The 22,785-nt window shown below is 46.3% G+C and overlaps 1 protein-coding gene across 7 annotated transcripts; it reads right to left on the bottom strand.

Moving 5' to 3' along the window:
• Window positions 1–1,647: 1,647 nt before the first annotated feature.
• Window positions 1,648–6,445, bottom strand: LOC139763436 (uncharacterized). 7 transcript variants are annotated; one of them, XR_011716148.1, is made up of 2 exons: window positions 2,066–6,445; window positions 1,648–2,026 (listed from the first exon to the last, which is right to left on the bottom strand). XR_011716148.1 is itself a non-coding variant. In XM_071689474.1 (2 exons), the coding sequence occupies exon 2, from the start codon at window positions 5,459–5,461 to the stop codon at window positions 3,164–3,166; it is 2,298 nt and encodes a 765-aa protein (XP_071545575.1). In that variant the 5' UTR covers window positions 5,462–6,116; window positions 6,156–6,445; the 3' UTR covers window positions 1,648–3,163. The 7 variants fall into 7 exon arrangements, 3 of the variants coding, with proteins under 3 accessions (XP_071545575.1, XP_071545574.1, XP_071545573.1); XR_011716147.1 differs by having other exon boundaries at window positions 1,648–2,065; window positions 2,105–6,445; XR_011716146.1 differs by having other exon boundaries at window positions 2,105–6,445.
• Between the last annotated feature and the right edge of the window lie 16,340 nt (window positions 6,446–22,785).

Raw genomic sequence — 22,785 nt, 5'->3', positions numbered from 1 at the left:
GTTATATATATATATATATATATATATATATATATATATATATATATATATATATATATATATATATATATATATATATTGCATGTGGTATTATGGCATGGTTAACAATTAATGTAATTTCTTTGGAAAAGATTTTCTCCACAAATTACAGATCATTGATAAAAAATTACCTTACAGGACCAGGGAAGTATATTGTTCAATAAATTGGAATTATGATTTACTGAGCGATAAATTCCGTACTAGTGTTTTATTAACGTTAGATTTAATGGTGAGGATGTAATTCCCTTGTTTATTGCTGGTCATTTAAAAGTGTTTCGATCTGTTTTCTGTTTCAGGTAAATGTGTGTGTGTGTGTGTGTGTGTGGGTGTGTTTCAAGGGCGAGTAGATGGGGAAGGAGAGTGAGTAAGGGCGTCTCCAGGCCCTCCAGCCTTGTGTGGCTAGAGACACAGTGGCCCTCGGAGGTTCTTGTATGATGGTTTACGTAGATACAGAAATCACATTTCAGTATATTAGACTTACTGGAATGACTTTTATTCCAGAAAGTAAAAAAAAAAAATGCATTGAAAAAATATATTTAGTGATTTATATATGCATTTTCAGTGTTGTTTTGTTTTATGATTATGGTATAATTACGTTTGTTTTTATTATTGTTATTATCATGATTATTGTGGGTTAGGATCAGATGTGACGCTCTGGGTAGGTCTGTAATGTGACCCGGAGACTGAGCACGTCATGGAAGCTGTTATTTTAGGGTTGGGTAAAAGAGGGGGACTTTTGGCTGGTCCATTAGCTGCTGCCGGCCCTGACGGTGTGGCCATGACACGATCGCTTTCTGTCACGAAATTGAAGGAAAATAATGAGGATTGTATGTAGGTATTTAACAGCTGTAACGTAGGAGTAGGTAATTTTGAAATATGGTACAATAACCTCTATATGATCCTCAGTTACTTAGCTTCGTCGTTAGAAGTCCCACAACTTGAGATGTGAAAGGTATGGCTCATACGTGGAATCTTGCGTTCAAGGTTTGTATCGACCTCGAAGCCCAAGTGTTAACGGATATAACAACCTTAGATGCGCGTTGTGTGACACACACACACACACACACACACACACACACACACACACACACACACACACATATATATATATATATATATATTTTTTTTTTTTTTTTTTATACTTTGTCGCTGTCTCCCGCGTTTGCGAGGTAGCGCAAGGAAACAGACGAAAGAAATGGCCCAACCCCCCCCCCCATACACATGTATATACATACGTCCACACACGCAAATATACATACCTACACAGCTTTCCATGGTTTTCCCCAGACGCTTCACATGCCTTGATTCAATCCACTGACAGCACGTCAGCCCCGGTATACCACATCGCTCCAATTCACTCTATTCCTTGCCCTCCTTTCACCCTCCTGCATATATATATTGTTACGAATTCAAATATAATATATATTCGGACAAGGTCGCCAATTTATATTGTTACGAACTCAGCACTTATTATAGCAAGGTCGCCAGCAACATATATATGTTACAAATACTCTACTGGTCCTCGTCTTTGCAAGGACGGTAGATTTGTAATATAGCACAACTCAGGATGACGCTATGTTAACGTTATAGGGTTAAACAAACACAAAGGTTAGAATTACTTATAATGAAAAGAATTCAAATGTACAAGGTGAACACATAAATCAGGCACGAATCATTTACGTTAACACTGAACATGAGTTTAACACTGAACATATGTTAACAATTCCAGATAAGATTTCAAACCAGGAGATCTCTTTCCGTTGACACTTTGCTCGATAGCATTACATTTAGTTAGATTCTGACGTGACACAGTAAACATAATCGTTGCACTTAGCTAACCTGACGCAACACAGTAACATCATTGTTATACTTAGTTAAGCTTGACTTGACACAGTAACATATCATTACACTTAGTTAAGCTTGGCATGACACAGTTAACATCTTACAACCTAGTCATACTTGACGGGACACAGTAACATCTTACAACCTAGTCATACTTTGACGGGACACAGTAACATCTTACAACCTAGTCAAACTTGACGGGACACAGTAAACATCTTACAACCTAGGGCAGCGGTGGCTACGGGGTTCGAGACAGGGAAAGCCTACATTACCTTTTGTTGTTGGGCTCGAGACTGGTGAAGGAATCAAGGTCTCAGACGATTGTCTGAGCTTTTATGTGAATGACCAACAAGGCAGGAACAGCTGGCCACGCCTCGACCCGCCACCTAGTTCTGCTATAGGTCACAATGACACAATTGCCCTTGATAGGTCAAGAGACTGGTTGTCATGCCCTCTCCTCGACTTGATTGGCTGAAAGAGGCCTAAGGTCCGGCCTACACATGTGGAGTGCATCCAGCCTCCTCTGTTCCTTTGTCCACGCCGGCAGCGAACGCACGTGACGACACACCGTAGCTGTTCCCATGGTTGGACCTGACGCCGTCGACCTGACGTTTGGGTGTTACAGGGCTGGTCAAGGTCTGGGTCAAGACATGATTACTAAGGCAATCAACACGGTCAGGGAGGGTGAGATCCGGGCCGATAGAAGCCGCTCCCTACACCCAGGACACGTCATACACAGAGATACACCAAGACACATACGAACCACGTGGACACAAACACACGTGTTCCGTAACACCCCCCTCCTTAAAGGAGAAAATTCCTAGAAAAGGAATTTTCTAGCGTTAAGAGCGGGATAAACAATCGGCTAACACATTATGTGCGCCAGCAATATGGTGAATATCTAACTGTACTCTTGAAAAAAAGAAACAAGGCCCACCTGATTAATATCTGACTCCGATCCCATAACTTCTTAACATTTTGAAGGGTTGGTAGTCAGTACTGATTGCCTGAAGGACACAAATATATAAAGTGTTATAACACAAATAACAGACAAAGGTTCCATCTCCATGGTGGCTATTTGTTTGGGCTCAACCTTCTCTCTGTCCTCCTGCACGAGGACTTCAGCGTCAGCATCGCTGGCATTCATAGCTAATCTGGTTGAAGCCTGCAAAATATAACAGTTAAAAAAAGTAGTGTTCATAATCGATAAGAGAGACTGTCTCACACTGCTCATTCCAAACATCAATAACTCTGTCAGAGGGGATTGCGAGTGTTGCAAAATTTACAATGACATCCTACAGTACCCAACCATATCCGAGTTCAGTTTTCTCACACCTCCGCCCGGGTCCCAGGTCTCCGAGACACTCGTAGCTAAGTCGTCGGCTTCCTCACACGCGGCTACCGCTGGACGGAAGATGATGCAGACTGGCACCGTCGGTTCCAAGGGGAGAGGTTCACGACTGAAACATGGCTTAGGCACGTTGATGTGGCATAAACTCTGACTTCTGCGCCTATCGGGGATAGAGACAAGGTAATTTGAGTCTCCTACACTCCAGATAATGGTGTAGGAACCCTGAAACCGGACAACCAAGGGTTGACCTGGCTGCTGTAGTAGAAGTAACACCTCGTCGCCCGCCTCAAATCTTCTCAAACGAGATCGTTTGTCAGGCCATATTGTCCTCCGTTCCTGAGTCTCTCTCGAATGGGTGCGAGACAAATCCTCAGTCTCATCCACTGATTCTTGTACAGACTCAGAATCAGCACGGGAGGTATCACACATCTCCTCCCTCATCTCATCCTCATGGAGAGTCTTCTCTCTTGAATGGGCGCGAGACAAATCCACAGTCTCACTCACTGAGTCTCGTTCGGACTCAAAATCAGCATGGGAGGTATCACACAGCTTCTCCTCACCAATTTCATCCTCATGGAGAGTCTTCTCTCTTGAATGGGTGCGAGACAAATCCTCAGTCTCATCTGCTGCTTCTGGTACGGACTCGTAACCAGCACAAGAAGTATCACACATCTTCTCACTAATTTTGTCCTCAAGGAGAATCTTCTCTCTTGAATGGGAGCGAGACAAATCCTCAGTCTCAACGGAGTCCACACCAGGGGAGAGGGTCTCACACAGCTCCCTCTCACTAGACTCACTCGTAGGGAGAGACTTCACTTCCTCCGACTTAACGGAGTCTACCCCAGGGGAGAGGGTATCACACGGCTTCTCGCTGGCCTCACTCTCATGCAGAGTCTTTAAGTCCGCCGTCTCAGCGGAATCTACACCAGGGGTGAGGGTATCACGCAGCTTCTCCTCGCTGGCCTCACTCGCACGCAGAGTCTTTAAATCCACTGTCTCAACGGAGGCTACACTAGCGGAGAGAGTATCACACAGCTTCTTCTCGCTGGCCGCACTCTCATGAAGAGTCTTCAAGTCCGCCGTCTCAACGGAGGCTACGCTACCGGGGAGGGTATCACACAGCTTCCTCTCGCTGGTCTTCACTTCCTCCGTCTTAACGGCTATGTCCTCAGGCACACGGCCTGCCGTGCCAGCTGTCATAGGCCTGGCACCAACGTGGTTGTAGACTATCTCTGGTACCTCTTCCTCATGCTGCCCTGCCTCCGTGGACTCCACCGGGCCCGTAGGCAACACCGGCACTGGGTTCATCTTCCCACCCGCTAGGTCACTGCCTAACACAACGTCCACGTCTAAGACAGGTAACTTATCTACAATCCCTACAAGGGCATGGTCCGTAAAGAGATCTGTTCCTACTCTCACATCAACTAGTGGAGCTTCCTTGGGACCCGACAGTCCATCTGGCAACACGCGGTCTCCAAACTCTTCTCGCGGCACCAAGCCATCCAACATCAGGGACTGCAGCGAACCAGAATCCCGTGATACGGTTTCTTTTCGTCGTACACCACATCTACTGACACAACCCTCAGACAGGAACGCATTGTAGTTCCCACAGGACGGATCCTTAACTACTTGATTAACACTCTCGCAACCCCTCACTTTCCTAAGAGCAGGGACAGCCTTACCTACTTTATTAAGTGGACCTAAAGCTGAGAAGAGACTTACCGACCTACTTTTGATAAAGTCTCTGGATTCCTTCGCTCGAGCCCAGCAATCCCTCACCTGGTGCCCAGCCTTGCCACAATGAGAACAAAACTTTACTTCCTGTGAGTATTTCCCCTGACTTTTACGAGTTACCGGCAAGGTAGCAGATTCAGGTGGGATTACATTACCATTGGTCCTCCCTCTGTCGTCGTAGCCATTTGAACGTCTGCCCACGTCAAGTTTACTGAACTTCGGTACATGTAAGTTACCCAACTGAGACGACACTGGTCCTAATGGTGAAGCGTTTAGTCTAAGTCTTTCACGTTCGAAAGCTAACCTAGCTTGTTCAGTCTTCTTCCTCTGCACTTGTAACTGTGCCACTTGTGCTTGTGCATCGATCTTAGCTATCTCTAGCTGCTTTCGCCAATAACTGAGATCAACATTAATATCACTAGGGATATGGGGAAGGATCGAGACTTTGACCGACGTTAATGATTGAACGGTATTGTCACCACTGATCAACGACATGATTAATGAATCAAGGAAAGAGATTCCGTTAAGGCAAGAAATATCCTGGCGAGGTCGCCAGTTTATATGTTACGAATTCAAATATAATATATATTCGGACAAGGTCGCCAATTTATATTGTTACGAACTCAGCACTTATTATAGCAAGGTCGCCAGCAACATATATATGTTACAAATACTCTACTGGTCCTCGTCTTTGCAAGGATGGTAGATTTGTAATATAGCACAACTCAGGATGACGCTATGTTAACGTTATAGGGTTAAACAAACACAAAGGTTAGAATTACTTATAATGAAAAGAATTCAAATGTACAAGGTGAACACATAAATCAGGCACGAATCATTTACGTTAACACTGAACATGAGTTTAACACTGAACATATGTTAACAATTCCAGATAAGATTTCAAACCAGGAGATCTCTTTCCGTTGACACTTTGCTCGATAGCATTACATTTAGTTAGATTCTGACGTGACACAGTAAACATAATCGTTGCACTTAGCTAACCTGACGCAACACAGTAACATCATTGTTATACTTAGTTAAGCTTGACTTGACACAGTAACATATCATTACACTTAGTTAAGCTTGGCATGACACAGTTAACATCTTACAACCTAGTCATACTTGACGGGACACAGTAACATCTTACAACCTAGTCATACTTTGACGGGACACAGTAACATCTTACAACCTAGTCAAACTTGACGGGACACAGTAAACATCTTACAACCTAGGGCAGCGGTGGCTACGGGGTTCGAGACAGGGAAAGCCTACATTACCTTTTGTTGTTGGGCTCGAGACTGGTGAAGGAATCAAGGTCTCAGACGATTGTCTGAGCTTTTATGTGAATGACCAACAAGGCAGGAACAGCTGGCCACGCCTCGACCCGCCACCTAGTTCTGCTATAGGTCACAATGACACAATTGCCCTTGATAGGTCAAGAGACTGGTTGTCATGCCCTCTCCTCGACTTGATTGGCTGAAAGAGGCCTAAGGTCCGGCGTACACATGTGGAGTGCATCCAGCCTCCTCTGTTCCTTTGTCCACGCCGGCAGCGAACGCACGTGACGACACACCGTAGCTGTTCCCATGGTTGGACCTGACGCCGTCGACCTGACGTTTGGGTGTTACAGGGCTGGTCAAGGTCTGGGTCAAGACATGATTACTAAGGCAATCAACACGGTCAGGGAGGGTGAGATCCGGGCCGATAGAAGCCGCTCCCTACACCCAGGACACGTCATACACAGAGATACACCAAGACACATACGAACCACGTGGACACAAACACACGTGTTCCGTAACAATATATATATATATATATATATATATATATATATATATATATATATATATATATATATATATATATATATATATATATATATATGTTGGGGATCAGATGGGAAGGGGAGGATCGGGATGTTTGGGATCAAATAGGGTAGAGGGTGGGGAAGAGAGAATAGGGGATAAAATGGGATGGAGAAGGAATGAGTCTGGGATCATGTGGAAGGGCGAAGGGGCGAGTGATCAAGGGAAGGGAGGGAAAGCAGGGGAGAAGAGGATGTTAAGGAGCAGTAGGAACCGCCAGCTTCATTGTTCATATATTTCTTTTCCTCAGGAAATGTGTGTGTGTGTGTGTGTGTGGGTGGGTCAAGACGGGCCTCTGGGGAGGCGCCCCTGCCCCAGGCTGGGTTATCTTAATGGTATGACTTAAGGAGAGAGAGAGAGAGAGAGAGAGAGAGAGAGAGAGAGAGAGAGAGAGAGAGAGAGAGCTCTAATGATGCGTAGGTGTTAGAGGGATGACCACGACCGTTCTGGGTTGATTAATAGGACTTGCAGGGATGGAGGATGGAGAGGGAGGTGGGAGAGGCGTGGGAAAGGGCGCAAGGGAGGGTAGATGGAGGGACAAGAGGGAGGGAGGTACGTGCTTGATGAGAATGTAAAGGGAAGAAGCATGGAAGGGTTGTGACGGTGATGGGAGAGGGAGCAGTGAGTGCGGAAGAGGGAGGGAGTTACAGAGTGCAAAGGGAGAGAGAGAGTTTGGAAAGGGAGAGTGCAAGGGGAGAGAGTTAGAGGGACAGTGAATGATAAGAAAGTGGGACTGAGTGGAGGTAGAGGGCGAGTGGAGAAGATGGAGATGGAAGAGAAGCGATGAGAGAAATGACGAGAGGGGAAGGTAGAATAGGGAAAGACATGGGAAGGGAGAGTGGTGGAAGCCATCGGGGGGTGAGGGAGGGAAATTACCTCCCCAAGAGAGCACCAATTATCAGATGAAATAAGAAAGGTCTGACCACGAGTCATAACGCCAGTGATAAAGACGTTAATGAATGTTTATATCCGGGTTGAGGCCAGGTGTGCGTGTGTTGTATGTGTCACTGTATTGCATTAGGGAGAGACACTTGTATTGTAAAGAATGTATGAAATAGATCTTATTGAATGATGGAAGAGGTCGATAAGATGTGCTGTTGAGATAATTCGGTTGGTATATGTAAGGAAGGGAAAAAATATGACGAACATATTTCCCCGTAAGCTTTAGGATGAATATAAGTCATACGGACAGAATATGAATAGGGTTGTGTGTGTGTGTGTGTGGGTGTGTGTGTGTGTGTGTGTGTGTATAAAAGGCATAAGCCTCACCACCGAATACAGGCAGTAAATTCCCCTGTAACATTGTGGGGGGGATTTTCGTCCCACTGAATTGTATAGAACCTTGACCATTTAGGTCATACGTTGTTGGTAGATGGAATTTCCCCAGACTGATTTTTCCAGGGTAATGGAGCCTTTATGGAAGAGATGGAAGGTAGTGGGAAGGACGTGAGGAGGGAGTATAGAGAGGGAAGACAGTGTGACGGGTTTCCTAATGGGACTTGACTCATAGGTAAGTGAAGGTAGAGGTAGGGAGAATATGGGAAAGACACACCGTAGAAGGAGTGAGTGGTGCAGTGGAGGGCACGGCACGGGACGGGAGGGAGGGAGGAAGGGAGTTAGACATGGGAAAGTCGGATGACAGAAGAGCTGATGGACCATAACAAGTGTTATATGCTGGAGGACAAGTAACATTATCCTCACTTTCCCACATCTATATAGATGGAGACGGTGTGGTAAAGTAGAGGGGGAGAGATCAAGAAGGAGAGTATCTGGGATGGGTCTATAATGGCACCTTGGGCAGCGCTTGGTCACCATAGTACAATTAAGAGAAGTGAATGGGTTTCCTCAGCCCTTGAGAGAGATACACATCCCAGATAACCTTGTCATTCAATATTCTTTTCATCATTCATTCCTACATCTCGCCCATACCAGCGTTGCGTAGTTTGCCTTCATAGGTGATTTGGATGATGAGACGTGTATGTTTAGAGATTATAACCCTTATAAACCGATTAATATGATCACTTCTTGGAAGGAAGGACGTTTTTCACTCTCTCCCCCCCCCTAAAAAAAAGAAAAAAAAACTGCGTTTATAATTCACTATGAATAATGAATATGATAATAGGTGAACTTAAATGAGTCTGAGATGGACTCTTCCCACGTGTGTATGTGTGTGTGTGTGTGTGTGTGTGTGTGTGTGTGTGTGTGTGTGTCTGTGTAATCTGTGGTGTGTGGGGGGGGGGAAGAGTCGAATATTTATACTGTAGCTGTGATGGCATGCCGGGCCCCGAGGGCGTGCTGGGTCGCGCCCGGCCGCTCCTCCATAACTTCACTACAACAGATGTCGCATCAAACTGTCCCGTGCCGCTGATTAACTCGGCCCTCCCTCCCTCCCTCCCTCCCTCCCTCATACCCTGACAAATGACACCTCCGCCTCTCCTGGTTTTAATCCCGTGTTTCTCTGCAGTGTGAATGGGGCTGCCACCTCCCTCCTGTACCTGCATACACACACACACACACACACACACACACACACACACGGATATATTTTTTTCCACTCGTATTCTGTACCCGGTCGTCTTCCGTTTGTTGGTGGATGGGTGTGTGGGTGTGCAATGTCTAACCTATTTGCTTTATGAAATACAGAGAGAGAGAGAGAGAGAGAGAGAGAGAGAGAGAGAGAGAGAGAGAGAGAGAGAGAGAGAGAGAGAGAGAGAGTAGTAGTAGTAGTAGTAGTAGTAGAAGTTTTACGGATTGTAAGGTTTCTACGCCTTCCTGTGTGTGCTTGATTGATCCCGTTGTGGTCGAATGAGTCAAAGTCCTTCACTTCAGCACCTAACATGTCCCCTATGCTTGTTTGTGTGACTGTGGGGGGTCATCCTCAGTCAGGCGAGGTCAGGTCAAAGGCCAGGTCATATCACACTAAGGGTCAGATGATGCCAGTAATAATTTCTCCACCGTGCACTAAGGATACTCCATCTTCAGTAACTTATAAAATTTAGAACCAGTCAGATTTCCACACATGCCAACACATCACCACCCAGCACGCCAGTGGCATAGAAATTTGATGATATTCAAAATTTATCATTACTCTCTTTCTATACCAAGATTTCTATATAGACAGTGGGAAAAGTTAGCGTACTGGTTTGAATGCTAAATTGTACTTAAGATTCCCAGTCCATGTATCCTATCTAATTAGTGTGAGTAGTTTTGTAACTCGGGTTATATATTGTTCTGAGAAAAGTTGAATGTGTTTTAAGGAATAATTTCCCTTTGGATAGCGTTAGTGTACCTGCCAAAATTTTATATAAGAATCGCGAAAATATAGTTGTAAGTCATCAGTTGTCATTGATTCCACGTCTCATGAATTGAATATAGCTATTTTGTGATAGAAGAAAGTGTGTTATCGTTGCTCTATGACGGATTTTGATATAGAATGATCTATATGGATTACCAAGCACCAACCACTCCTAAGTTCTTGCGTGTGGCCTTTTCTTAAATAACCACAAATAGTATCATAAGAATTACTGGCATATATGTTTTTAAATGCTGCAGGAGTTGCCTAGAGGACATCTCTCTCTCTGTAATAGTCAATATTCTGGGACGCAAATTGCTTACCAATAAAACAGGTCCGGGAAATACCTAGTATTCCCTTACGTGTTCTGTAGGTATTTGCATATACACAGCTCTGGAGCCACAGGCACCTTCTGGGCAGACCGTGTCAGTATTTTTCCTAATGCAACATCTATTGGCTAGGGAAAGTATATAAGTATCCAACGCAAGAACACTCTATTCCCTGGGCGGGAAACACAGTTGTATTTTGTGGCCAGGTGTCCTGTTAGGATGGAGTCAGTAAGAAAATTCAGTAATTGTTTTGTATCTCTTCATCCAGTCATTATATACGGAAGGTGCCGTATGTACTCTAGCTGCTTCAGTGAAGTGAGATAAATTAGGATCCTCTGTATACCTGAGTTCAGTGGTGTATATGATAGTTGAATTGGTTAATCGATTAGTATATAGTTTTATTTGGTATATAACTGTGTACGTAGACATCCCAACTACACGTGTCTCCGCTAAGAGCTGTAGAAGAAAACGGGTCCAAGAAAGTATGAGAGAAAATGACCATTAGAATTTCATGCGTAACTCATGTATTTTTATAGTCCCTATTCTCTGTCCCGTGGCCCTGTTTAGGAGTATATTTTAATGAAAAACAAACACGCTTCACAAGCTTAAACTATGCACAGACGCACATGCGCATAGATAAAGACGTTATGAAAGCAGGAAACTAAACTTCATTTTCGCCTTAGTGTGTTTGACTTCTGCAATAATACATTGTAAAGCAGTATAGATTTTCTGTTACTCCTCTTTTTTTTTTTAATTCATTACCGCTACTGTTGTTTATCGCAACCATCTTGATCACACCCATCACAAGGAGAGAGAGAGAGAGAGAGAGAGAGAGAGAGAGAGAGAGAGAGAGAGAGAGAGAGAGAGAGAGAGAGAGAGAGAACACAATGTAATGCTCATTTGTGTATTAGCCTCAGGTGTGTTGTCGCTCAGTGTTTACATCAGTGTGAAGACAGGGTGTCGCCACACTGCCAGTAAGGCTCAAGATACTGTCTCAGTACGTAGTAATTTGATCCTTTGGCCAAGGATCAGATTTCAGTGTGAATTTTTGACCGTGAGATTGAAGAGGGGAAAGATAAGATAGTCATATCTTTGTTTATGTTAAATTTATAGGTTTAGGATCGTAATGATTGAATCAGAGGGAGTTCCAATGAATTATATGATGCTCAGGATTACTGAGCATTGTACCGTGTACTCGTATTCATAATCCCCTCATGCATGAGTCATTATATGATGCCTAGGATTACGGAGAATTATAACGTATACCCCTATGTATAATACCCTCATACATGAGTTACCCCTGGAATAGTATTTGACTCCCATTTTTTCTACCTGTTTGGGCCTCGATATGCGGTTTTCTTTTTCTTTCTGCTTTCTGCTTTTGTGTTGTTTATGCTTTCAGCGCTTCTCATGCATATTTAATCGAGCGTGTCTGTACGTAGGGAGAAACACGCGGAAACGTGTTTCATCACTGGACACGTAGACCCGTTTCGCATGTTTCGTATATGCTTTCGTCATGGGACATTGTGAGTTGCGGAAAGTGTCATCCACTGAAACTTGTGATCTGGGGGGGACGGGTTTTGTACGTGTCCTGATGTCACTCTCTGTACCGCTTGACCTCAGAGGTATATGATATATGCTCTCGAGTATGTGGTATATTTCACGTTAATGAAGAACTCAACGAAGCTTGTCTGGCTCGTCTACTGTGTGAAATAATCATGTTATCCCTCCATTATATATATATATATATATATATATATATATATATATATATATATATATATATATATATATATATATATATATATTCCTGTGAGTTCACATGTTTACCAAATGGCGTCCTAGCTTCGTCTCTTCGATGTATATCAACTGACTGTTATATTTCTCTCTTGTGTCTTCCCTGATGTGATTATTACACGAAAGTGCACTTGGGAACTTTTCGTGTTTCATTTTCCCCATGGACTCATAGGAATATCTTGATCACGCGCAAAATTGTGATCCTTTCCAATATATATATATATATATATATATATATATATATATATATATATATATATATATATATATATATATGCTTTTGTGTGTGTGTGTGTGGCGCTGGTCATCCCTTAACATTCAAACTACCTTAAACTGTCCATTAGTTATGACTTCCATTGTGGTTTCTGTGGCTGTAAAGAGCCATCTCTCGCTAATGGGTTTTTGATACGGTATTCAGTGAGGAGGGGCGTGTGTGTGTGTGTGTGTGTGTATGATGGGAAGGTCAGGGGTCGTTATAATATGATAGAGCTAATAGGGTTCCAGCAGACCATACGGAAGCAACCCTGTCTTCCATTTTACTTTGTATGATGGAAACTGTTTATAAAGAAGTAAGCGCCATTGGTCCTTCCTGGCGACGTTGTATAACGATGAAGGCGAAGTATCGAATTATCGCCAAATAGTCTCTTTTCCTATTGGATGAAGTGTGGTACTGCTGTAGCCCACATAATTCCTCCTGCGGTGAGAAACTTTAAACAGTCATTCCCCTGGCGCTAAACAGATCTGCGTTACCGTTTCAACAGGAACATCCAACCGTCTGTTTCCCCCGGATGATCACAGAAGCTCCATTAGCTAGAAACGGAGCCCAGACCCTGACTTATGCCTGGGTTGTTAGTACGAGTACGTGGTTGTAGATGATAGATGTACTGGGGCTTCTTCTTCTTCTTCTTCTTCTTCTTCTTCTTCTTCTTCTTCTTCTTCTTCTTCCTTTTCCTCTTCTTCTTCTTCTTCTTCTTCTTCTTCTTCTTCTTCTCTTCTTCTTCTTCTTCTTCTTCTTCTTCTTCTTCCTCTTCTTCTTCTCCTTCTTCTTCTTCCTTTTCTGACCCTCTATAATGGTTCATCTATGGTCTGGCCACAATGAAGACCTCCTTAAACATTCACGAAGATAAGAAAAAGGAAATGATATAAGCCAAGATTGACTTGCTCAGGGTTAAAAGTGTTTGTTTAGTAATTAGATGGTGTTTGTTTAGTATTTACTCTCCATCAGCTGTGATATCACCGTAGCGCAGAGTCTGATGCCCAAACAGTTGACACTCACAGTCTTGCACCCTCGTCTGCTGTCGAGTTTTGCGCCGGCCTGAGCCTGTGTGTTGGGGGGTGGGATGGTTGGTTGGTCATCATTGTGACGTAAGGGTGTGTCACGACCCCTGCCGTACCTCCGGTGTCCCTCGCTTCCTTCCTCCTGCCCTGGGCGGTCTTAATTAAACCAGCTTCGCGCAGCGCGGAGTTGCCTGATTGATTGTCTAATTACGGGGTCGTAGCGCGGGGGCTTCCCGTGGTTGGAGTAGCTGGCGTCCAGGAGATGGTCGTAAGAAGGTGATAGTGAAGGGGGAGGGAAGGGGAGACGAAGGGTAAGGTCGTCTTGGGGTGATGGGGTTGGAAAGGGTATGTGGTCCTTGGGGAGACATGGCGATGGTGTGCCACGGTCTGGAAATAACCTCACGTGTGCGATCTTACAAGTTAAAATCGTTCTGTTATGGTCTTAGGAACAGGAAGACGGGGGCAGATGACGTCACAAACTTTCCGTCACGGAGAGAGAGAGAGAGAGAGAGAGAGAGAGAGAGAGAGAGAGAGAGAGAGAGAGAGAGAGAGATATGAGGAGGGGAGGGAGGGAGACCAGGCCATTTTCACACAAGTGATGGGCCGGAGCCAAAAGCCAGGGGCCAGGAGGGTAGTGGTAGGGGGTGAGGGTGATGGTGGAGGGAGGGAGGGAGGGAGGAGGGCTGTGGATGGGGAGAGAGGGAGGAGGAGGAGGAGGAGGAAAGACCTTGGGAGTCTGGGGGAGTTAATGAACTAGTTTAAGCTGCTTGTGGGGTTGGCCATCGATCTAACCACAGTAGCGGCGTCCTAGGAGCCCATAACAAGGGTCTGCTTGACGCTGTCGCTAGGAAAAAAAGATGATAATTATTTATCTCGTGTTGTTTACTCCCGGGGGGGGGGGGGGGGGGGGAGTGCACACTGTGTACACCTCGGCCATATTACGTCCACCGCGGCGTCATGGGCAGCGGTGGTAAACGTCCTCCAACAACGAGGGATACGATCCCGTTCTTCACCTCACAATTGTGATCTGCCGGGGAGGAGGCAGCTGGAATAGGGCGGCGGGTCTCCTGTGAGGGGTGGAAGGGATGGAAGGGGTGGAAGGGGCCTTGCGGAAGGACGCAGCAGAGATGAGAACGAATTATCCCGGCCATTTGTAGGGGAGTGGTTTGGGTGGTGGCGGTAGGGAGGGTGTTTACGGCCCAAGGGTTATGTATATCAGCTGTAGATTGGGGTTACGGAGGTGGTGGGAGATCGGGTGGGGATGCTGGAGGTTAATCCGTTGAAGGACACGTAGTTAACACCTTGAGCACGACGCGACGGTACGACCCCTTGAGCTCGACGCGACGGTGCGACCTCTGAGCACGACGCGACGGTACGACCCCCTGAGCACGACGCGACGGTACGACCCCCCTGAGCACGACGCGACGGTACGACCCCAGAGCACGACGCGACGGTACGACCCGTGAGCACGACGCGACGGAACGACCCTCGGGTGTGGTGGTCAGGTCAGAGGTGACGCCGTCGTACCCAAAGGGTCGTACGGTGTTCCACAAGGGGATGAAGATATGGGATATGTACATATGACATGATATCCCTCCAACAACAACAACATCAACAACAACAACAACAACAACAACAACAACAACAAGGCTTCGAACAACCCCCCCCCACCCTCCCTCCCTACCATCTGAGTGGTTAGCTGGGCACGATAACGACCATGCCAGACGACTGATTACTGCACCCAGCCCCCCCACACGGATGGTAGGGGGTTCGAACCCTCGACGTTCATCTTGGAGGGGCGTATTCAGTGCTCTGCGAAAGTACTCGTTCGTTGCATGATATTCGTGTGTGTGTGTGTGTGTGTGTGTGTGTGTGTGTGTGTGTGTGTGTCCTAGTCTACTAAGCCAGGTACCCAGTCTATCGACCAGCCTGGCCACCGTGTGGACTGCCCTCCGTCGCTTGGAAAGCAGAAAGGAAAATCATGTCGTCATTTGGGTCCAGATGGACCAGGAGGGTGGAAATAGAAAGCGTCTGCATCTTCCTTTTTGTTTCCATGAACGAATAGTTTTAAAAACTCCTCGTTTCTAAATGTTTCATATGTATATTTCCACCCCGTTTTTTCTTTAATTTTCCCTCATTCCCCTTTTTTCCTCTCGTATGTAATCTTGTCTATACACGTTCCCATCATCGATGTTGGCTCTCTGACCTTCCCATTCTTTTCCATCGTGATCTCTGTCCCTTATCTACACCTCCTTCTCCTCCTCCTCCTCCCTCTCTTGTACCCTGTTCCTTCCGTCTCTTACCGTCCCATCTGCTTCTGATGGGATGAGGTGGCGTGGGATAGGGGGTGGTGTGGGATGGGGGGTGGCGTGGGATGGATGGATGGTATGGGATGGGAGGGCCTGGCTTATGGGAAGGGCTGGAGGCTGGTGGGCGTGGCTCCGCTGGCATTTAAAAAGTTCGTAATTAACTTTTTTTTTTCTTTTTTTTATAAGGTCAATGAGAGTTGTTGGCCTCCTGATGTGGCTCAGCCTCCTCCACTAACCTCTCCCTAGCCTTCCTCTCCCTACACTCTCACTCTCTCCACTCTCTCTCTCTCTCTCTCTCTCTCTCTCTCTCTCTCTCTCTCTCTCTCTCTCTCTCTCTCTCTCTCCCCACGTCGTGTCTTCCTCGTGTTTGTTCATTGAACTGGATATTCTAAAACCTTTTCTGAAATGTCACCTCTGAAAGCCATGGTATTTGATATTTGCCGGATATTCTTGTACTGTTTTATATTCTCTCTCTCTCTCTCTCTCTCTCTCTCTCTCTCTCTCTCTCTCTCTCTCTCTCTCTCTCTCTCTCTCCCTCTCACACACACACACACACACACACACACACACACACACACACACACACACACACACACACACACACACACACGTACGTGCGTTATCAGACTGTGTGTGTGTGTGTGTGTGTGTGTGTGTGTGTGTGTGTGCGTTTGTGTAACGTCAAAAAGGCCGGGCCGTCAAACCCAGGGGCACCGTGCCGTTGTGTGCAAGGGTCACACAACGGCACGGCAGTGCTCACGGGTCGTACTACATTCTCGCTCAGGGGTCGTACCGTCGTGCTCAGGGTGGGGGTCATACTCCGGCCCTTGAAGGGTGTTCAGGGCTTCGCGTGGTTAGATGAATCCATGCTCTGTACAGTACTAGTTGGGCCCGTGTTCCTCATACATCGTTCGGGGAACTAGTGTGTCTCTGCTGCTTTCGTTATCTCTTTCTTTCTTTCTTTCTTTCTTTCTTTCTTTCTTTCTTTCTTTCTTTCTTTCTTTCTTTCCGTAAGTTCTATCGTTGCAGGGAAGGACGTGGGAGGACCGCTCGGTGGGGTCATTTGGACTCTACAGCCGTGTCCTCCCCTCTGACTGCTTACCCCGTGCTAACGGTGCGTTTCTCTTGTCATTTTTTCCCTCCGTGAAAAACAAAAAAACTCTTCGGTCTCCCAAGTCGTGTTCGGCTGCGTTTGTTCTACCGAAGTCTTACGGGAATTAGTGGCGTCAGCTTATTGGAAAAAGCATTTGGTACTTAATGGTTTTAAAGGGGTCGCTGAAGATTTCCTCTGTACACGCGAAGGATTGAAACATATTCTGAATATGTTCTGATGTGATTTTCAACATTCGTGTCTTTATTCCCCCTCGTCACTTATGTATTGACTAAAGTGTAACTCGGCCCCAGCTTCCTCCTGTCTTTCGTAAGTGTGAATAACACTCTTTTATATTTGTTCTCAGTTTCCCGTGTTAGCGAGGGAGTGCCAGGAACTGACGAACGAAAGGTGCCATTCTCTAGCTGTTATGGCTCTGATGTGTAATGTACTGAAACCACAGCCATCTGTCTTTACTCATGCCCCACAGACCTCTCCACGGTGTCCTCCGGCTGTTTCATATACCTTGGATAAAGTCCATTGCCAGTACGGCGCCCCCTGTATACCACATCACTCCAGATCATTCTATCCCTTGCACTCCTTTCATCCTCTTGCACGTCCAGGCCCTGAACACTCAAAACTTCACTCATTCCAACCTTCCAACTGTACTTCGGCCTTCCGTTTCTTCGTGTTCCCTCCACTTCTGACATACATTCTTTTTGTCAACCCTCCCCCATCGCTCACTCTCTCCATATGTCCACATCATATCAGCTCTCCACAGCTCTTTCAACCATACTTTTGTTATTACCTCACCTTTCCCTTACCCTGTCGTTTCTCACTCGATGAATCCTCCTCACACCACATACTGTCCTCAGACGTTTCAACACACTCACCCTCCTCCGTTCATTCTCATCCATAGCCCATGTCTCGTATCCAGGCAACACGGCGGGGAATACCGTGCCTTCAGACACATCCCTCATCTTTACCCTCCCTGTAGCGACCCCTTCTCTCATTCCACACGTTCCTCCATGTTTCCAGGACCTTCGCCACCTCACTCGCTGCATGACTCACCTCACCTTCCATGCTGGTTCCATTCACCACCCTGGCACAGTTCCAGGAATCAAAAACTTGTCTCCATCCAGTCGGTATCTTTGTTACTAAGTGATAAGGTGACACCCCTCAGCTCATAGCTGTTTTCTGTTGTCTTTCAGGCATTACATTTTCTTAGGGGACAGCGGGTGGTTGCCTTTTGTCGAGGAATTGGGAACTGGAAAAACGAGCTTATCTTTGCCTTCTCCTCTTGTGGCTGGTCATTGGCCTCGAACGACCTTGGCGTGACCCTCGGTTCGACCAGGGACCCGAGTCTCGCGGAACGACCAGCTTCGTTTTGGACGACCTAAATAAGCATCGTTGTTATCCATATGAAGAGGCCATAGCTTCGTGCCCGACCACTTGTACACACAAGAACCAGTCCTCGTCATAAACCACCTGACCTAAGAACAAAGCCTCGTGTAGAGGAGCCATCTAAGAACGAACCTCTCGTCCTGAACCATTGAAACGTGGGAACGAACCTCGTCCTGAACCCGTGAAACGTGAGAACGAACCTCGTCCTGAACCCGTGAAACGTGAGAACGAACCTCTCGTCCTGAACCAGTGAAACGTGAGAACGAACCTCGTCCCTGAACCAGTGAAACGTGAGAACGAACCTCGTCCTGAGCCCGTGAAACGTGAGAACGAACCTCTCGTCCTGAACCAGTGAAACGTGAGAACGAACCTCGTCCTGAACCCGTGAAACGTGAGAATGAACCTTGTCCCTGAACCAGTTAAACGTGAGAATCGGCTCATCGTTATGGACCCGAACGGCGATGCTGCAGCGGCTCCCCCAAGGTCAGGGCTTCGTTGCGGGGGGGGGGGGGGGGGTGTAACCTTGGCAGCCGTGTCTGGAATGGGGGGAGAGGAGGAGGGAGAGGAGGAGAGGAGAGGAGGGTTGAGGGGACGAGATGGCGGGAGTTAGGTCTCTTGGCGTCTTCATCATTGATTTTTTCTTTACTTTTTCGTCCCGTTTTGACCTCGGTGTGTGTGTGTGTGTGTGTGTGTGTGTGTGTGTGTTAATGGAAGGCAAGGGAAATCGTCTTGTTATGGTGGATGAACTTTCTATGTTATGGTGCTGTTGTGACGACACACGTTTGATGGCGCATGGTGTGGTGTGTCTTTGTTAGCGCGAGGTATTGTGGTTGCGTCTGTAAAGTCTCCTTGGTTAGGTTATGGCGCGTGTGATGGTGTGTTTATTATGGTACGTGTGTCGTGATACATGTTATGGTATGTTATCGTGTCGTTGTTATGGTGTATGTCGGTATGTGATTGTATTGTGGCATGTGTTGTAATGCAGGTGTTGCTAACCATGCATTACCTTCTCGAATCGTTCTAAACACCTTTCGTCGCCGTGGTAAACACGTATGACGCAATGATTCGTAGATATTCGTGGCGTTCGTGGCTCTCCCGTCGTCGTCGTGGTAAACACCTATGATGCAACGATTCGTTGATGTTTTGTGGCGTTCGTATCTCCAACGTGTTTCCGTCCGTGTCGTTGGGCGGAGGGAAGCTGCAGCGCACGGATCGCTCGTGGGTCGTAGGGGCTTCGTGTTCCATGGTGAGTAGCGACATGTGAGGGAGGTACATTGTGGGTCGTCTGTGGCTTCCACACTTAACACGAGTTTTCGTCTGCTTCATCGGACATTATCATTTGGCCCCAATTGGCTCTGTGGGGACGTGCCTTCCCCCCCTCCCTCCCACGCCGCCCGCTTGGTACAAACTCTTATTAAAACCAAGATTCGGAACATTTCCAAGTTAACGGTTCGCCCTGAGATGCGCTGTTGATCTCGGGAGATGAGGCGAAAATTGAGCTGTGTTTTCGCCATGGAGGATGCGGAAGGAAGGGGAGGAGGAGGAGGAGGAGGAGATGGTGTGGTTTTTTTCCCCCTAGACTCTCTGGCAGTTCCTCTATCTCCTTCTCTTCCTCACCTCCTCCTCTTCACTACACAGCCTCCTTCCTTCCTTCCCTCCCTCACCACCACCACCAAGTTCAATGTCAGGTTCTTGTTGCTCTTTCGCGATTCCCGAAATCCAAGTGAGACCCGTTTTCTCTGTCGGGTTTCGTCTGCCGCCTTCGCCCTGCGTTGAGTCATCGCTATAGCTTAGTCAGCGGGAATTCCTTGTTGTGAACGGGACACCTCTCGCAAACCACCCTGGAGCGAAACTCCCATTCCCGATGCATTACCATGTGTTCCTAATGGATTTATAGGGGGGGTGTGTGTGTGTGGAGGAACCGGCCAAGAGTTGAAGGTAAGAGCATGAGCTTCAGTTGTTGCTATGTGTGTGTTGGGTCGAGTGCTGGCCTGGTACCGGGCATGGAGACTGGGTTGCCTATTGCCTCGCGCCAACCGCACACTCGCTCTCTATATTAGTAAGTTGCTCCTCTTGGTTTGAGGAAGAGTTTGTGGCCGATCTCCGTCGTTCGTCACAGTTGACAGTCACTTTGCCACGTTCGTGGTGAGTGATACACACATACACACACAGACGCGCTGTCAACCGATATATATTATTTCTTCATGGAGATTCGAATGTTTTGTAACTTTTATTTTTTTCCTTCATGTTGCTCTTAATAGCCACTAATTGGTTTCTGATTCGAATATCAAGTGATCGTAGACTTCAAGTCTTATTGATTCGTGTTATAGGATTGAAGACTCGTTCCTCGTTAGGATTTGGCGCGCGACGATAGGGCGGTGAGGAAGGAGGGAGGAAACCAACACGTGAAGTTTAAGTTTTGTTGTTGGCGGTGTCGTCCGGAGCGACTTTGGTTGGACGGCGGCCATGTTGGATTTCCCGTGATGCTCTGGGCCTCTCCAATCAATAGCGCTGGGCAAGGCAGCCAAGGGCTTCAAAACACTGTGTGAGTCCTGTGGCAGAAGCATGTATGGGTGCCTCCTCCCGTGCTGTCACGCCTCAGCAGACGCTGGTTTACTCCACTGACACTTTGAGAGGAAGGAAGAAATGGTAACATACACTCCTGAGATGTGTTTATGTAGAGTTTTGTATATTTATATATGTGAGTGTGTGTGTCTCTGTGTGTGTGTGTGTCGCATGAGGGGAAGGACGAGAGGGGAGGGCTAATACCTGCTACTAGTTTCGTCTTGGGAGAGGCATGATGGCGTAGTCGGTGAGTCGTAGAGTCTGTGTGTGTGTGTGTGACGTTGCGCCTGGAAACGTTACGTGCTGTAACGGAGAGCATGTGGCTTGTCACCAGTGTTACTGTCACGCCCCCAGTGTTCCGTGCAGACCCGGACCAACCAAACGTGCCTCAATTAGACTTGGTGGACTATTAATACCGTGGTATTCATCAATGACTGTGGGAATCTTGTTTTGATCATGCCTCGTGAGTTTACCTCTTCGCCCGGTTGGTCAGACGTACGTGTTGGGATGAGTGTGGATGAAGGTAATCCAAGATTATACCCTAAGCTTCGTGATAAGCTTGGTGTTGAAGGCCCCGTTTGATGACGGGCCTAATTTTGGCTCCAGCTTGATTTATGTATCTGGTTATGGCTGCAGCTTGAATTATGTGCCAGATTTTTATGGCTCAAGCTTGATTTATGTACCTGGTTATGGCTCAAGCTTGAATTATGTGCCGGATTTTTATGGCTCAAGCTTGATTGTGTACCTGATTTTGGCTCCAGCTTGTTTATGAATTGAACCTCAACAGATGGCCCAGATAAGCTCTGAACTGGGAATCTAGCATCCTTATTCAGTTTAACTCATTTAAGCTTATTCACCTCCTTGCGAAACCTCTCTTTTGCTTTCTCCTTCTGTCAACAGTTGAATTCATATATAGCTAGTTTATATATATATATATATATATATATATATATATATATATATATATATATATATATATATATATATATATATATATATATATAATCATGTTATTATATAGTAATACAGTGTTGTGATCGCATGGATGTTGGTGGCTGGACAGTACTGACACATCGGGAGTAACAAGGTGAGGTGGAATCGGCACTGATAAGAGGTTATCGGCAGTGACGGGTGTATCGGCACTGACGGGAAGATGTGTAGCAACAGTGGCAGGGATGTGTTAGCAGTGATAACGAACATACGATGTTGAAGACGATGCCTCGGCAGTGACAACGGGGACTGAAATATTAACAGTGTCTTGGGAAGAAATCGGCAGTGAACGGGGCAGGTATCATCTGTCCGTCGGCAAATATCGGAAGGTATCGGGAGTCACGGAGACTTATCGGTGGCCGCTGGGATTGCACGCGAACAGTGACGAGGATGTGCGAGCGGTGAAACGAGTGTATGCAGTGACGAGGGTGTAGCTCTAATCGAACGCGGTGAAGAAGAAGAAGAAGAAGAAGAGACAGTGTGATGTAACAGGCAGTGAAAAGTGCAAGAAATCCAGTGAAAAGCCAGTGATGTTCAACGCTGAATCTTAATCCAGAGTCTGTACATATAATTAATCAAACTTTGAAATTAGACGAGAAATCATAACATAAAGAAATTAAATCCAGTAAGGAATTCTCTTTTGAATTATGTTGTATCTGCGTTGCTACCTTAGCTGAGCCTTGTGGTCGACGTGTTACAAGTGTGACGCCTCGTAACGCCCCCTTGTCACATCAGATGGCTTACACTGAGCCTCGTAACATCTCACGACCCCAGTAACCATACATTGACTGCTGTTAGGAACTCCAGGTGAATATATCCCTTAATTATGATATTTTGTGTAACATTGGTAACATCATGTGACCCTCTGTAACATCTTACTTCCTTATAATAACATCCCAT

This window comes from Panulirus ornatus, chromosome 47 (genome assembly GCF_036320965.1).
Source record: "Panulirus ornatus isolate Po-2019 chromosome 47, ASM3632096v1, whole genome shotgun sequence".
In the NCBI taxonomy this organism is placed as follows: Eukaryota; Metazoa; Arthropoda; class Malacostraca; order Decapoda; family Palinuridae; genus Panulirus; species Panulirus ornatus.
The sequence above is the reverse complement of the archived record's forward strand: the minus strand, read 5'-3'. Positions and strand labels throughout refer to the sequence as shown.